Source organism: Bombus affinis, chromosome 9 (genome assembly GCF_024516045.1).
Source record: "Bombus affinis isolate iyBomAffi1 chromosome 9, iyBomAffi1.2, whole genome shotgun sequence".
Taxonomy (NCBI): domain Eukaryota; kingdom Metazoa; phylum Arthropoda; class Insecta; order Hymenoptera; family Apidae; genus Bombus; species Bombus affinis.
The window spans coordinates 6844100-6862177 of NC_066352.1; the positions used below are offsets into that span (position 1 = coordinate 6844100).

An 18078-nucleotide genomic window follows, 5' to 3' on the forward strand; every position below is an offset into this window, starting at 1 on the left:
GATCAAACTACAACTGCATTGAAATTGAAAATGATAGCGTGATACTTTTATTTTGTTAATACAAAGTTATTGAGACGTGGAAGGCTATTTTTGTGTGCTTCCATAAATATTACATAATATATCTATGCAGGATTTTCTCTTGAATTAATTTGTAAAAGTAACATATTTTAAATTATGATTCTTATCTATATTTTATTATTTTCATATTTTATTTCTTCATTTTTTAAATATTATTTACTATAAATAAACTAGTATAATCCACTCATATATCATCCAGAAAAAGAGTAGTAAGTTCCACTCAATATCAAGATTGATTGAATTTATTACAGCTCAAAATAGAGATCAGTTTTTAAAACAAATGTGAAATACATATTACTTTTCTAACATTAAATGACACTAAGCTTATCAAGAAAAGAATGAGTTTTTATTACTTAATTAAAAATGCATCTCCAAAATTAAAATTGTTATAAGTGAGCATTGCTTACAATAAAAATTCCAATATAGTTTAATAAAATCTTGCTACCACTATTATTTACTAGTTCTACAATAAAAATTTAAACACATTTCGACGATGACTGCACTATAAAAATATTTCTAGTCATAATTTACAGAATAACCTGTATAATAAGAATCTAAAGTCGATTTTCAAAGTTAACGTCATTTATACATATATGATATACGAAATAAAAATTTAATATCTACTTACCAAAGGAGGTTATGTATAATAGAGATGCTTGAAATTTTACACAGTAGAATTCTTTCATAAATGTAAACTTCCTTCAAATCCGCGTAGTGGCATTTAGGGTATAGCGAATATTTGACTCGACTAAATTAGAGATTGTACAACACAGCACAAATTTCATTTAGGCGGATAGCAACGAAATTTTCATCCATACCTATCGCACTAGCACGAAACCATTCGACGAGGCTTTCATTTCCCCCCTCGCCATTCCACAACACCTAGTTCTGTTTCGTGTTTATCTAATTGTGCTATTGTACACACCTACCTACCGTGCTGACTAGCGTAGTGTCGAGCGACTTCTGAACTGCGTTTTACATTACTTCCGGCGCTAGTGGCGTGCGTAACGACCAAAGCTGTTTGGAAACATTCGCGTCGCGTAAGGCATAAGAAACGAATATGAATTTTCTGTATCGAGTTATGATTTGTACAATGTTATAGTGTCTATTTTAAGTTTCAGAATCGACTAAAGTGTGTTTTTATTGCAGAAACAAATAAATAAATATGTAAGTATGTATATAGGTACATATATATGATATTTCTGTAGCAAAGTAGGTTACGTTAATTGCCAGAAAGAATCCTGTGTTTTTAGTTTTATAATCTGATGATAATTCTTCAGATTGAGATAATTTAATTAACGCACTCTTTTGTGCGTTAATTGTGGTCAATATTTAATTATTATCGTAGTATATTGTTTATTATCTTGTTCGTGATCTGACTCAAATAACACGAAACAGTATTAGTGACGGTACGTGAAATATTTTAATTTTAAGATCTTGTGATACGTGGCTAGTAAAAGAAAGGAATAAAATTCCTAAAAATAACGATATGGTTTGTTTTAAAAACACAGAATTGTTATTAGTGTGTCTCAAGGTAGAAGTTGAAACATTTGCAGATTAAAATGCATCTAATATAACCTGTTATACGAATATAGATATTTCATTGTTTCAAGGTGTTCGCCAGAATCATATCAGATTACACGTCCATTGTAACCATAACGTTGAATCAAAGCGAAATTCCGTGTTAGGATTTTATTTTTACGATAACCACAGTTCAGATAAATTAAGGTTAGTTCGATTTTTTTATTTTATCTTCAGTAAATATCTTCTCTGAAACCTCCTTCTGTTCACCTATATTCTATATAAATACGACTGAAGTTGTTACAAATAATTCTTTTATGAGTGAGGCAGTGAAGTATCAATACATGTAATAATCATTTAGGATGCTCTGAGACAATAAATAATATTCTATTTCAAGGTTCTCGACATTATTGTATTGACAGTACATATTGATCCTTTTAGTTGAGACCCTTAAAATATTGACAATATATATTGATAGTCTGGAAGCACTCTTAGAATTGAAAATTCCTTCTTATTTAATCATGAATATAATTCTTTTTTCCATTCATAAGGGAATTCAAGGGAATATACGTAGAACAAGTAAGTGTAGAAATTAATATTCTAACTAATCAATTACAAATTCACTTTAGATTTATATGTTTTGCAATTTAGTACAATTTTCCCATTTATTTCTTATCTGAACTAAAGGGTATCAATTTGAATATCTATAAGATACAGAATTTTTAAAACGAATGACATAAGCTCGAAAAACATTGATAAAGAGGATGGACGTTCGTTAAGATTCATAAGATACAATGTACATATATTTCTCACTTTTTAATTAAAGAGAAATACTACTGGTGGCCTTAAACGATAAAATTTTATTTTACGATTTTTATTTATTTCTTGCACATAAAATAAATTCTCGTCGAACTGTCCTTCCTGTTCAGTCAAAAATAAAGCAGTTTCACGTATCTTTAGAAATTTCTAAATTGCTTTTTCTCGAAAATAAAGCCTCCAAAGCAATTTCATTATTCTTGATCTTTATCTTATTTCGAGCCATAGAATCTCCATAACCTCATTTGTATCCCAAATTTCGAACCAATCTATATGGAAGACTCAAAAGTTAATCAGTGTAGGTTAGTCTTCCACGCCGTGTAAATACTTTTTCGTTGTCAGAATTTCGATTAATAATTAAATAATTACATTATAATAACTTAATTAGTGGATTTATTATAATGCTAAAATTCTTGGTTAATTGAAAGTTTTGATAACGATAAATAGTATAAATGGTGAAAACCGATTTATACTGATTGACTTCCAAGCTATCCATATGCACATTCCTACCAAATTCCATTACCTATAATTTCACAATCAGTCAATTATACCCCTATATTCCTTTTCGTTTAGAGTGATATCAGCTCCAACACTTGGAAACGAGACGAAACAGGAGGCAAGTAGCGAGAAGTAATTTCCCGAAACATTCGCGGAACACTCGATCGTTCGGTGCGTCAGGTAAGCGCGCATTAGCATAATCGAGCGTAGGGAATAGCGGACGAGCATTATTACGCGAGCTCCTCTTTATTTCGGTATACGGTGGACAAATGCGACTAACGTATCGAACTTCCGTCCCGGTTAATTTATGGCGTTGGGATTAGGGGAGTAAAATGGCGGGGGGCGGGTGAAAGCGGAAAGTGGCAATTCTGCAGTGCGGGTAACTATCCCGTACTCTCTCTTTCTCTATTCCTTTCTCTCACTCCTCCGCCAAACGAATCCGACCAACGGGTTCAGAACGCTTAAGAGACGAGTCTCTTCTGACCATGGTAAAATATCACTGCTAAGAGAAAGAAACGACGATCCAGTCCCCTAGGGGACTTGACAAAAACAGGAGTAATAAAACTCGGCGAATGTCCCTGCGTACCTTCGGAACGTTCGGGGGATACGTTCGAGCGATTACCTTTCCGCCAGCGTTCCCATGCATGACTCAAAGCCTCGTTGGGACACAACGCTTTATTCGTTCGTCCATTCGTTTATTCGCTATACTAAACCTGTGGTTATGAGGGCAATACCTGTTGGAGAAGCGTAAAGTAATGATGAAATAGATAGCGAAAGGGATGAAAAGTGTTAGGATAGATAAATGATGGGTTAGAGAGAGATGACGTATGGAATGAACTGAATTAATTTTTGTTTTAATAGCAAAATATCACAGTAGACTTGTGTGGGTCAAGTCGCGATAATCCTTGATATATAATGTTCTTATTATTTTCGGCTATTGTATTTCATCAGCATTCTAACAGCAAATTATTTACTCGTACATGCAATACAGAGATTATATATGGTTTGTGATTATGCGGTTGAAATTATTTATTCTCACGACCAGTGCCATTCGCGTGACACTGCAACTCTTGATCCTAAACCTATATATGTAGGTACATAGTAGAGTGGATAGCAAGGTATAATTTACTGGTTATGTATAGACACGTTCCTCGTGTTTTGTTAACCTTCATATGTGATATAGATTCCTATTTTTCCACATTTTTCTAAAGGCTATACACAGTACAGGTTTTCTTCTTTCAATATTTTATCATCCTTCATAGACGTTACAGTTTCTATACAGATTCTTTCATTCATTAATATAAATTACTGAATTTTTATTTTAATACATGTAGTTGAAGAATAAATACGAATAATAAGAAAATAATTATCCTTTTCTTGGTATAGTGAGATATATACTTTGGAAAGTGGTTCTAAGAACTGCCCCATAACCACCAGAAAAGTATTGATCAGGCTGTTGCACTTATGTAACATATTAGACGCTATGCTCTACTTACTGCTAATTAAAATCTTGATTGAATCCTGCTAACACATTAGCGGTCACTGATGTATTACTTTCTCTTATGACTGAAATTAGACCAGCAGAATAGTTATCATTCTGAGGAAAGGAATATTTCTCGTATTTATTTCAATTATTTAAATGTCAAGTTTTCAGTCCAAACACATATACGGAGGATTAATAATAGTAATAATAGACACAAAGTATAATACTTAACACTAAATATGTCAAATTCGATTAGATTCTTAGATCAAATTTTTACAAATAAATGATTCTCCAAATTATTTTTTCTTTAATAGTAAAAGCTTGTGATTATCTGCACTAGAACCTCGATAAAATAATCAGCCGCGAACGTGTTGACAAATTACATTATTCTACAGAACTCCTGCAAATTGACTACAGCATCTATTTAGCATTATTGCTAGAAAGGTTTCCTTTGACCATCTTTTGAGCATGCTTCTAAAGAAAACTTTGTGCAAACTTTCGATCTGGAATATTCTCTGCGCTGCAACAATTTTTTTTCTGGGGATAGAGGAATTTACGATGAAATAATAAATTGAATAGTTTCTAAAATTAATGCCACGTAACTTCGCTTATTGGCTAGTTGATAAGCTGAGCTTAGTGCTAAAGTACAGTAATAGAAAATAAACTTATGATATTTGAACGGAACAAAATAGAATAACAAATAGACGAGCTCATGGTAAAATCAATATTATAGAATTTCCAGATACTTGAAGAGAATTTCATCACAGATTAAGAGATAAAGTATTACTTCTGGCACACAGCGTCGTAACGTCTATACATTATCGTCATTCATGTCGATTAAATTACATTTTAGGCTTTTTTTCTTGATATCGCTAAACGACAGACACGCACTTGTCATATGAGAATACTTTAAGAGGAAAGTACTTCCTCTTAGTAAGACATAATATCAGAATCAAATTCTACTATTAAAAATAATCCTAAAATCTTTCTTTATAATGAACAGCGTATATATTAAAACGCCAAGAACTCGATTCGAGTTTTTACAATTTTGGCCATTATGCGTTATAATTGTATTCCAAACTTTTTTTATTATAAAACAGTTGCTTAAATTTATTTTTATTCGTAACGAGTAATTAAAAATGAACATAGACACGACTTCACAGCGATGCATCGTGGTCGCGGTTCACGAGAACGTTCTAAAATTCGAGCTTAATCGACGCGGTTCGATCGACGCGCGATTCACGTTTAATCGTTCGTAAATTACATATCGACCTAGAGTGATCGATACGCCTATTATTCTGGGCGCGCAGGCTTTCTTCCCGCGGAGAAAATTTCGATCGGTGAGTTCTCACCGAGCGATCGTTGACCTGACCCGATCCTACTTCCGGGTCAACTTTACGAGCGGCCGGCTGCTTGATAACCGATTAAAGGACGCTACTCGCGTTTGCCATGAGTCAAGGAGACTTCTCCGATTGCACCGTTGACGATAATTGGAGATTGGCTCGCGACCTAGCTACTTGATCCGTTTAATGTGGCGGATTTGCTCTCCGAACCCCTCCGTTTCTTCTATTCGACGAATCCCGTCGACGGTGGAACCGATTTCACAATGTGCTTGACTGCGCGTGCGATCGGTCAGCGATCTCTTTCCGATGGAACGGCTATTTCAAAGAAAAGGAATACATATCATACAATGACAGGTAGGTTTAGTGCGATCTGCAATTTCATAAATGGAAAAATATTGGCAGGTACTTTTAATATTTTGTCATATAGTCTATTTAAATATTTATATTTATTTTAAATATCGTTTTATTATATGTAACAGATCCCCATGTAAATATTTTAATGTCTCATACAGTAATTTTTTATCATCTAATTAAAATTTTAATCAATTCTGGCGAATTATTTATAAAAATAATTAAATTTTGGAAGTATATAAGAAAATAGTAATTAGATTGTAATTGAAGGAAATTATTTCAGATAAGAGGATATTTATCGTGCCCTCATCAAAATAGACTGCAATATAACTAAAGATTTAACTAACAACCACAATTGATTTTAACAACTTGCACAACTTTAACTAATTTGAACAACTTGAACAACTTGAACGGAGTCTTTAACAAACTATCACGTACTCTAACTGACTGGAACAGACCCCAACTGACCGACCTGTTTCTCACTTATAGTATAGTGTTTAATCGGAGTGTCTGTATCATATATTTATTTGGATTTGCTAGAAATCCATATAATTTTCTCGACAAAGCTTTTCGATCTAAACAAAATCTTTCTATTGTGTTAGCAACAATATTTTCGTTTATGTAATTTTTCTTAGACATTTTCGTATCCATACACATTGTCCTTTGTAACTGAACGCAGATTGGGGAATAAGAAATTAACGTAATTGCAAATACTTATAAACATGTTTGAAAATGTTGGCAAGTGTGATATTAATTGAAAACCTATTTAGGATTCCACTTCACCACCTTCTCATTCAGTGTAAAACCTGCAATGTTGTCGAGCAAGTATAGCTTCTCTTTATATAGTTATAAACGTTCGGATATAAGTAAATAATAATGAATTATTATCGTCAATTTCATTTTTCAAATTATATTTTCTTAGTAATTGAAACTGTACTACATATATTCATTTGGATAGTGTACAATATAACTATCTACACAATTGATTTACAAAAAGGATATAAATTGGAATAATTAGAATCGAATATGAATTCGATAATAAATTTGAAATATATTGAACAGATATATCGTGTAAGTTAGAACCTTTCGTCATCTCCTTTTTCTAAATGAAAGCATTTACCAATGAATTATCTTCCTTTCTTTAAATAAAAGATGCGATCATTTACACAATTCGCGATTCACATATCACTCAGTCATCGACTAACGTATACTGGCCAAAGAAAAGCGAGGAGAACCATTAATAGTCGAGGAAATTTACTCCCTCGTAACACTCGAAACCTTTATCGGGTTTATGCTAATATTTCGAAAGGTTCAACCGATACGACTTGAGAGGATCAGGAATGGTGACTTTCAGTTTTCACTTGTATCTTGACAGCTTTTCAAGCTTTTGGCCCTTCTCCCTTCACTCAATAGGATTGTACTCCAGAGGAATATTTGCTATCCGTATAAAAGGAAGACTAGTAGTTGAAGTTATATCTACAATCATAGATTTGAAATATAAAAGTTTATGAGGTTCAAACCTCACGAAATATTTTTTTATAATAAAAATCTCTTATAATGGCTTCAAAATTTGTTTGCAACATTTACATATTTTTTCTATGTTCTTTTATAAATAATAAATAATAATATACAATAATATTTTTAAGGGATTAATCTACAGCAGATTAGAAATCACCAGATTAGAAAGTAATTTAATAAATCTGGAAGTCGCTCCTGAAATTTATGCGTATACAGCTGTAACTATTCAATTTGACTTCGACAATTTTTGGAACGAGTAAACTATTGATTCTTAAGGGGTCTTATCGAAAATCCTATTACGATCTAATTCTCCAATTTTCCTAAATTGCAGAGTTCATGATCAATTTAAAATCATATTTTCTTCAGTTGGACGCAAATACCACGAAACCGCGCATGGTTCGCGTCAATGTCAAAAACAAAGCAGAATTTCAAGCCGCATATCACCCACTGGCCCAATTCCGAGCAAAAACACTAATCCATACATAAACGAACGTAACCATAGTGTACATTCGCCGTTGCACGCGCTAAAACGCTTGCGGGTAATCCGCAAAACGACGACCGCCTAATTGCACAAAGAACGTGGCCGAAGCTTGTCCAAGGTGTGCACACGCGTAAGCGAAAGGCAAAATGCACGAGCCGCGACACGACGATGCAATGAGCCCTGTCGTCGTTCCGCTTCCTCTAAAACATCGCGACCGCACAACGCTATTATATCCGTCGCGGTGTGCCGAGAATCGGAGCTGGGGGATGGTACCCGGTGCCAGATTGCGCTAATTAATGCTAATTGCCCGAACTAATAAATAACTGCATGAATAAACATATTCGTAGTCTCGGTGGTAACGGTGGTGGGGGACGGGAGTAGAACCTGTAGGAGAGAGAGGAAGAGATAGGGATAGGTGGTGGGGTAGAGACTAATAGAGGAAACTGAAGAGGCAACGAGAGTTAGAGAGGATGGGAAATGACGAGGAGGGAATGAGAGGACACGGCACGTGTGCGCGAATACCATCAGGCGTGGAAGTGCAAGCACGCTACACAGTATATGCTGAAATATTCATCGATTTCGGTTGCGGCAATTACGCTCCACAAAACGAAGCCGTCCTTGTGTGTATCCCTGGCCACGCTGAAAATTTATCTGTACGAATGAACGCGCCATCGTGCGCTGCGGCCACCACTCGACTCTGTTCACACTACGTCCGACCGAAAAAGAGCCACGCGAAGGTGTGTACAGAACTGGTTCTCACTGTTTGTTTATGAAAAATAGGAATTCTCCATGACCAAAGAATATTCTGATGTTTCCAGTATACTGGATGTGTAGGATATAGGAATTGGGTGGAGGATAAAGGGGTAAAGTGATGATTATACGTGTCGAGACTTGCGGACAAATTTTTGAAACAGGATGCAGGGAATTTAAATCTCTACGAGAGATTGTTTCTCGTGGTATATTGTAAATTATACATTATTGGACAAATTTCAATTACAATGGATTATATTCTTATATTCTTAGGCTACGATATTTAGGATTATAGGAGAAAATATTAATTTCTTATACGATCTTTCTAACTAATTTAGTTTTATGTTCAATTTTTACTTTCACCGTACACTACTTATTTCTTTTAGATTTTAATAATAGTTTTGTATATTTCTTCCTAATGTAATGCAGCATAGGTTCCAAATAATATTTTCGAGTAAATTTGTTCCAATGTGTAATATTTGACCTAATTCAGAAGTCCATCCAATCCGTAATTAATGTGGCGTTAATATACTCGAGTCCATTGTATGGTGGTAATTTATGACGATAGATGATTTTCATAAGATCGTATTTGCATATGTATGTAGAAGAACGATTGAGATTAAAATGTGATCGATCTTCGAATGATCAATGTAACTTATAAGCAAGAACTTTCTTCAAGATTCTAGAATCTTTTTAAAAATTCAAAGACCGTAGCAAGATTGACTATTTATTACACGAACTTTAAGGAATTCTTAATGAGTGAGATTCAACGTCATAATTTTAAACTAAAAAATGATGAGTTATATAAATATGATTAGCGTCGATTCAAAGAAATTTTATTATTTAAGAAGCGCACGAACCCGTTGGGTTGATCGAAAATTGAAATTTTACACGATGAAATATCGGGTAAAAGTTTGCATCCGTGGGCGTTGACTCGTCGGTGCGAGGAGAAAAGGAACATAAATGTTTATTCGATACTTGACTCACGCAGATGGAAATACGAAAACGCGTTACTTCGCCAGGGCAAATGCAATCTTCGATGACGTATCTCAGATAAGTAATTTACCACCATAAGCGCTCCTCGTCTACATTTGGCTCTATATTTACCGCGAATACAGCCAGACGAATTTAAAATTCAAATATGGGGAATCAACGTGAATTATGGCGTTCCACTTCCATTTTTCACTTACGCGTAAGTTAATCACGCTGGGAAGACAAACGACATATTCGATCGTGGAACGGAAGTATCCTCGAAGCAAAATTGATTCGAGCTTTAAGTTTCGTCGTTTCGGTCCTGATCAAAGTGTTCCCAATAAAAGAAAACACATTTGGAATTTCGATTTAACGTCCAACTATAGAATACTCGTTTGTGAGAGTAATTTGAATTTTTATTTCACTTCCACAATGTAGTAGAAAATTTTAAAAGCTTCGGCATTTGAGTATATTCAATTGTAAAGAACTTGAACAATGAAATCATTGCTTATAATTGGAGGAAAAGCATACGTGATATTATTGTTTCTTTAACGAATTCTTTAACGTATTGTTTCTTGAAATTCCATGATGTTACTACATATTGCTATTGTCTGGAAATAAAAGGAGTTTTTTTTCTTCTTTTATCGACATAAACGCTACGTTATCGCATAATGTTATATTTGTGTATCATTGAAAGTTGATAAATACGTGAACGAACAAGGACGGGATCATTTAGGAACGTCAGCGAAGAACGGAAACGTCCCTCAAATCACGGAGTATTGTGTCGCAGAGAATGGATTATACCATGAACAATTGAAGAAAAATCTGTCACTTCCTCGACGAGATATTTCGTGCCACTGCTGCAACATTATTTCAATTTTTCGTTATACAATACAGAAATATATGCTCGTTTCGTCAGACGCTGGTTTTCGATCAATTTCGAATCAATATGAGATTTGAATTTGTTTTCTAAAAATCCAAATCGTGGTACTAATCATTGAAACTACTACAAATTCATACTGATAGGCTTCTTCGCTATTCTAATTAAAAAGTCATTTTCTCGCAATAAAGAAACTTATGGAAGTAAAGAATTTGTTTCTTTTAGGAGTTCAATATTGATCACATGTCTAGATAATAAAATTGAGAAACTTAGAAAAAGCGAAGTTAGTTTTATTTTCGAGAAGCTCGTATGTTACTAACTCACGAAATTTAACTTCATTGATGTTAAATACTAGTAAATATTTAGTATTGTAAAGAGCTTTCTTCCAAGACAAAGCTTTCTCCTTCTCTGTCATACAATATTGCACGACATGAAACTTCACCCATTACACAATCGCACGAACAATCAAATCTTTAACCAGGCACATATTACTACAGTTACAGATTTGTTCGAGTGGAAATTCGTTTGAACGCAGCTTGATTCTAGTGCAAAGTCATGTAATTTGAATGTTTCAATGAAAACTTATGCAACTTGACTTCCGAAACTAAGTAATCTGAAACTAGCACTATAGACAAGCATCAATTGAAATGAAGTCATGTAAACTCGATATGCAGACGGTATCATGTATTAATTCTCCAGAAGTTTCATAGATGGAAGTTAACAGGAATTAAACAGCAAACGACGGATATATATCGTGCATTAAAGATTAAGATTTCATAAACGTTTAACATGATTACGGTGAAGTTTATAAATCGTTCTACTTATATTTGATTGTAGAGGGTTTATGTGTCATTTTTTTTAGCCAGAGAGGGAATTGACTGCTTTATCCCTTGGGATAGGGAAACAGGATTGTAAATCGCTCGGATCTGCGCCCTTCTAGTATCATGTCAAGAAATCTGGGCACTCGAATATTTAAATGAGCTACTCTCTGGAATGAAGTCTTTCAAGCAGGCGCGCACCGATCAATGAATGCACTTCTGTTATTACTTCGTGATTACAAAATCCATTATATTTGAGAACCAGAGAGCCGAGTATTATTTAAATATAATATTTTGAAAATGACGATTTAAGTAAATTCAAATTTAAATGGTTATAAGTAGAAATAAAAATTTCATTTATACTTGGACATAAATAAAAACGATAGTATAAATAATATAACGGTTTATTGATTGGATTATATAAATGATTTTCTTTGAATTATTTCATTATTTTGCATCTTATTTTATATTTTATTTAAATTTGTGCATTATGAAATAACCACTAGCGTGACGATACTACTTTTCTTAGAACTCATCGATTACCTACGCCTGACGTAGTATGTATTTCATGTAGTTGACGAAACAAATCTGTAAGAAACATTTTTATTCAGAAAATTTATTCACAAGTGTATGTGTACGTGTATAGTTATAAATATATATGTATTCTGTCAAAGAGAATAATGTATGACGAAGCGTTCGTATGCATGAAATATGTGTCTGTGTTCACGTAATACATAATTTGATGCCAAAATATATTGCTGCGTCTAATTATATAGTCTTTATAACACTTTAAATTTATGGAGTTAATTATGGAGACTTCTACGATCAATAAAGTTTTTCTAAATTTTATATAAAACTAGGAGTTCTTTATAAGAAATTTCCGATAATATACGCAGCATCGAGGAAGACTCCATCCATACTCTTTTTTCAAGACAAATATAATGATTGTTGTGACACGTATATTATTGAGATCGGAAAATAAAATATAGAATAGACAGACAATACTGCATCTGTGCGAACTTTATAATAGAAAGCCATTTATGGAAATGGAATATTTTCGCAGGTATCGTACTTTAAACAAATGTTTGTATTTGTCAAAGTATGTGCATTTTATTTAAAAAATGTTTCGTTAATGAAAGCCTAAATTTTAAGCAACTACAATCAACTACAAAGATTCTCATCGCCAAATTAAGATATCAAAATAGGAAAAGATAAAACTAGAGTCAGTAGAGAATAAATTAGAAAAGTGGTTAAATTGCGAGAGGTAGAAATCATATTTCTGCGCTAAATGGAAAACGATCCTACTTAAAGGAGTTCAAATAATTCTACTTGTGCGTAAAAATGAAAAGCTCGAAAAATATTTTTCCACCATACACGTCACTTTAAGTAAGTGGCAGCAGTGGTTAAAACAGCAGGACTAGCTGGGTAATTGAAACACGCTGTCTAATTACGCATTTAACTTTTAAGCGGGGAATTCAAGCGAAACCACGCTCAGTTTCTTCTAACATAGAGCTACTAAAGAATTCTATATCTTTCACTTCAATATCATGCAGCCTGCTATGCAAGCCGTTTTTCTCTAGGAGAAATTCGCAGCCAACTACTAACGAAGGTAAACGATCTCTCTAAATTAAAATTTCGTCCCGCAACGAAAAGTAAACGAAATCTACGAAATAATTGACTTTTAGTATGTGATAATACACCTTGTACATGTTCTAGAAAAGCCTTCAAATAAAGAAATCGTACATGTATTGCGTGATCGTACTGGCTGAACTTTCTAACTCGTATCTGTCTGAATAACTTCTAAATTATGTGTTGGTTGAAAAATTATTTCGTGGCAGGTATATGGCAATGCTGCCATATTCTTGGACTTCATATTTTTATATATGTTTCCCTGTACTTTCTTCTCCGTTCTTCATTCGTGGTTCTAACAGTTTCAAGCTGATCTGTCCTATTTCCGTACACTAGATGGAAGAACATATTTCTTTCTCTCGTGTTCTTCTTTTGTACTTATCGTATCTGAAAAATTAATTATTTCACACATACGCCAATTATTAATATTTTAAACGAATAACACAAGCGAAATGCTCTACAGAGAGATTTTGAATCTCGTTAGAGTTTCGTGCAAAGTTTCGCGTATGCGTGTTAGCAGGTAATTTCCCGCGATTCTATGTATTCTAATGTAATGGTCCTCGTAGGTGAATTGGTGTTTGTAGTGGCAGTTGCATGGAGGGAGAACCAGCTCTCTTTCTCTCCTTCATCCTTTGTCGACTGAATTGCATAACGCGCACGAGGTCCGTTGGGAATAATTTCCGTGATCCCTGATATAATTCGGTGATCATATATAAAAAAAGTTACAGCCAATTATAGCCGGAATATTTCACGAGCAGGGATTTACGAGGCGGCAAAAGCGCTTAGGAATCGCTCGACGCGCCATTCCTCGCAATGACTTCGAAAGTCCAACAATGGTCGTTGTAATTAGAGGTCCTCTGTTGTGCGTAGGTGATTACCCTGTAATAATTTCTGCAGTATTGCCTCTATCCACTGTTATAGTTTCGCGTTGTATCATTCCTTAATTAGTACAGCCAATTGTCGGTTTGTACATTTCCACAGAGAAAGAGACTCGTTAGGTTATACGAAGGAGTTTTAGTTGATGTGAATTTGTACTTGAAAATCTACTTGGAATATTTCTTAATGCACATTTTTTTCGAGTCTTGGAAATTTTATGTGAAATTTTAACTCTTTCATATGGAATGACCCAATTATCTTTCTTTTTACTTTTTGAAATGAATTATTCTTTAATAATTAGTTAATTCTTGAAGCTGAAACGAATCTCGAATTTTTCCAGTTTTCGTTTATCAAAATTAGGTGATTTATTTTAAGTGAGTCGGATGAACTTGTTAAGCAGCTGATGTTTCATATCCAAATTTAAGATATTAAATAGACAGATATTGAAAGACTATCAAATGACAAATTGTGTATTATAGATTTCACTTGCAAAACAATCGTTGCAAATTCACAATTCATTATAACATTCATTTATAAATCTTGTAATAAACAAAACAGATATTCCGAAAAATATTCGATCACCAAGTATGTCATTATTACGCAAGAAAATTTATTAGCATTCGATAATAAGATCAGTTCTCTCAAGAAAAGTTCGAAAGCTCCAACATTTCGCAAAACGCATTCAAATTAAAATCAACTACTTGAGACCGCTCATTATTCCGAATACTTCTAACAGTCCACAAACTACGCCAGCTTTTCACTCGATATATCAAATATATTCACGACTACGTTCAACCCGTGAAACGTCCCGACGAATCCTCCACCCTTGGTACGAAACCAAATCAGGATCTTGCTAAACACGAACTAAAGGAAGCTAACGTTTCAACGAACGTTTTGGTGCACGAAAAATGAAGTTGGAACGAAACGGACGATTTTCTCGAGGCATTATTTATCACGACGTTTCACCAGGCTGTTTCCAGGAGAGCGTTAACCCATTCCCTCGTTCATTTTCGGCAGCGAGTTTTTCACGCGTGCACTCTTTTTCTTTGGCCGCTACCAGCTAAACATCGTAATTCGGGACGGCATGGCGCGTTCAGTTTTCCCCTCGCATAGAAACACATTCAGGCCGACTGCTGGCGCACTTAACAATTTACTCGATCTTTAGAAAAGACTGCACGATGCGAGAACGCACGAGCAGAGCATGTGAATGGATCGGTTCGTGTTCCACGCGGCACGTCGGTGCCGTAACGGCCGTTATCCCCATCCCGGGCCGAATGAAAAGTGCGGGAAATCAAGGAAATAAAGTGCCTGTCGGCACACGCTCCTCCATATAGGTGGATACTAAAAAAAGCTTTCGAGACATAAACGCGCGCCGACCCGCCGGGATTTAGCCGCGGATTCTATACCACCCGGCCGTACTACGACAGAGAAGTTTACAATGAATGCCGTTGTCGTCTCCCTCCCTCAGGAATTTTTGTTCCACGGATCAACGTGTTTTACGACGTACACCTATCGAAGGGTCTTTCGGAGATGAGAAGAACACAATTGTGCTTCATTGTACACGAAGCTTCTTCCAATCTTGTGTGTTCGACGGATTCGTACCTTTGTCGTTTAACGCTGATCGAATGTCTGTCATCTTAGCGATTATCAGGTGTGTTGAACGATGAATACTTTGCGTTGCGCTTTTTATTAAGTTGGAATTTTATCATGACGGGTGTGGTGTGTAAATGGGATTAGAGATTATGTTTAAAATGGTCATAGATAGGAAACGATGTTATAGGATATTATTAATTAAGTCTGTCTTCGTTAAATATCTCGCTAATATATTCCTGAATTATGTGTTTATTTAATTTGTTTATATTTGTGAATAAATTTTATACGGTGAAACTTAACGATTCCGAGTGGTGGATATGCTTGTATTAATTGTATACATCCTTGCGAAGTGGTGTAGTATTTATTTTATTATTGCAATCATTCCTTATACGATTTTGAACTATGACGAAAGATAAAAATCTATAGGAGTGGAACAATGCATAATAGCTTCAACTCTTCCTCTAAAGTTGTAACGTCTCACGTTCTCCGTAGATTGGTATCTTTTTAACCAAGAGCAAGTGCAAGATCAACCTTCTACTTGAACGCCGCTGGAGTGTCTGATAAAGATCGCTGGGGCCAATTAAGACGAGTCTGTCGAAGTAAACGGAGACTACAAATTTAGTGATACTGCAGGGATTTGTCTCTTTAAATCAGTCCCGACGTGCGTTCAGGGAGAATACACCCGATGCACAACTTAAAGAGATAAAGCGGTCGTGCCCGACATTCAGAGAAACAGTAGGTTTCAGATTCGATTGCGAATAGGAACATCGATCCATTTGTACCAGGGGCTACAATCTACTTACGAACACGTATATACATTGCATGTCGAAGGTATTGCCAACGGTTTGTAACTCTTAACTGTCGAAACTAAAATCTCCTGAATTTTTCTTCAGTTCTATAGCGTTACGTGACCCTAGAACGTGATATTACCGTGTGATTTTTCGCAATGGAGAAATAATAGCGTGCTTTACTGTTGTTCTGTTAATTCTATTTGTTTCGTATGCGACATAGACTCATTCATATTCCACTTGTTATATAATTTACTTTTTTATATGCAAATGGTTACGAAAGCTTTACTATTGCGATTGCTTCTTCACAGTGCTGGTAAAACAAATAGAAAGCAATCGATCTTATTTTTATTGCATAATAAATTTTGTAGGAAGGAGTAACTCTTTTATAATATAAAACAGTATATTTATACTATTGTTAGTTTCAAAAAAAAAAAAAAAAAAAAAAAATACGTGGAGGAAATGAATAAATTTATACAATTATAATATTATCTAGTATTATATCCAGTCAAAGTACAATTGATGTAATATTATAATTCATATAGTATCCGAGATTTAAATTAATTCATATCCTCCATCATGTGTGGATGAATATTAATTATTTTCTGGGAATTATGAAACCACCAAACAGCTAGTTCATATGTTTCTGCATTAATAATGTCTCACATACCGTTATTGATCTCTTACGTTACAGTATCAAATCACATTCTCAATAATGGATTAAGTTTAACACAGATAAATCACAGGATTGAAGTTCAAATTTAGCTCTGATCCAATTTCAATATTAATTTAACTTTCTAAATTGTGTACAACATTTTGATGATATAAAAATAATAAAAAATTAGCGTGTTAAAGGTAAAATATCACCGAACGGCGACGTATTTATGGAAAATATCGTAAATGCGATAAAATAAAATAAAATAGACAAATTAACAAGAAACACAAATCAATTAACATCAGTTTGACTTTGAAGAGATCGTTCGGGATGTAAGATAAAGTTTACTTTACACATATAAACACTTATAGTATTAAACCTTGTGCAAACTAATATCTCTCCAAACAAATTTAAGTACCAATATTTAGACTTCCAACGATCGTTTCTATCTTCACTAATTTTACTCACCCAAGGGAGAGGATACAACAAAGATAAAGAAATTGCCAGACAATCGCTCGAGAGAATTCCGGTTAAGGAATGAAAAGCATTAAACACGATGACACTTTGCCCGGATCTTATGGGTGAACACAAGTATGTCAGCGATGCCACGCCTTTGATCAGCGAGAGAACATAACAGCAGGGAAAGAACGATTCAATTACGCCTGTCCCCGTAAACTATTTCTATACACGTATTCGTGCGCGTTCGCGCGCACCAGGGGTGGCGTTTGAATGCACCATCGTGGTAAGTGTGTGCTCCGGCAACCTGTAACGTTCCCCCGAGGTGTTCCGGAGGCGACGAGCTCTGAGCTCGGGGATTCGACTTAGAAGGGTAAACCGAGCACGACGAGTATACACGCAGCAGCCGCACCAGCAAAGCTCCACTTCGTGATTCTTCGTCGTAGACGACTGCGAGCGTTTGCATCCCTCTACGTTTGTACACCAACGAATCTGTCGTGAACCAGAAAACAGAAGAGGTTACCGACGAACGAGAGAGACTCGGATCATCAAAGAGAAAGGGAGAAGCAATT

General features: G+C 34.8%; 1 protein-coding gene and 1 long non-coding RNA gene across 10 annotated transcripts in view; both read left to right on the plus strand.

The window, feature by feature from the left end:
• Positions 1 to 18078, plus strand: part of LOC126920752 (neurotrimin-like) — a 322766-nt gene that overhangs the window by 180994 nt on the left and 123694 nt on the right. For 6 of the 9 annotated variants that reach the window (XM_050731490.1, XM_050731481.1, XM_050731485.1 and 3 more), the window contains exon 1: positions 6072 to 6093. The exons of the other annotated variants lie outside the window; for them this stretch is intronic. In XM_050731490.1, the coding sequence (XP_050587447.1) occupies positions 6087 to 6093 (7 nt within the window). In that variant the 5' untranslated portion in view covers positions 6072 to 6086. Of the gene's footprint in view, positions 1 to 6071; positions 6094 to 18078 lie in introns of those variants that run through there. 9 annotated transcript variants of the gene reach the window in all.
• LOC126920753 (uncharacterized) lies at positions 590 to 3086 on the plus strand. Its single transcript, XR_007712080.1, has 3 exons — positions 590 to 1245; positions 1692 to 1806; positions 2989 to 3086. It is a non-coding gene; the product is annotated as an uncharacterized LOC126920753 (long non-coding RNA).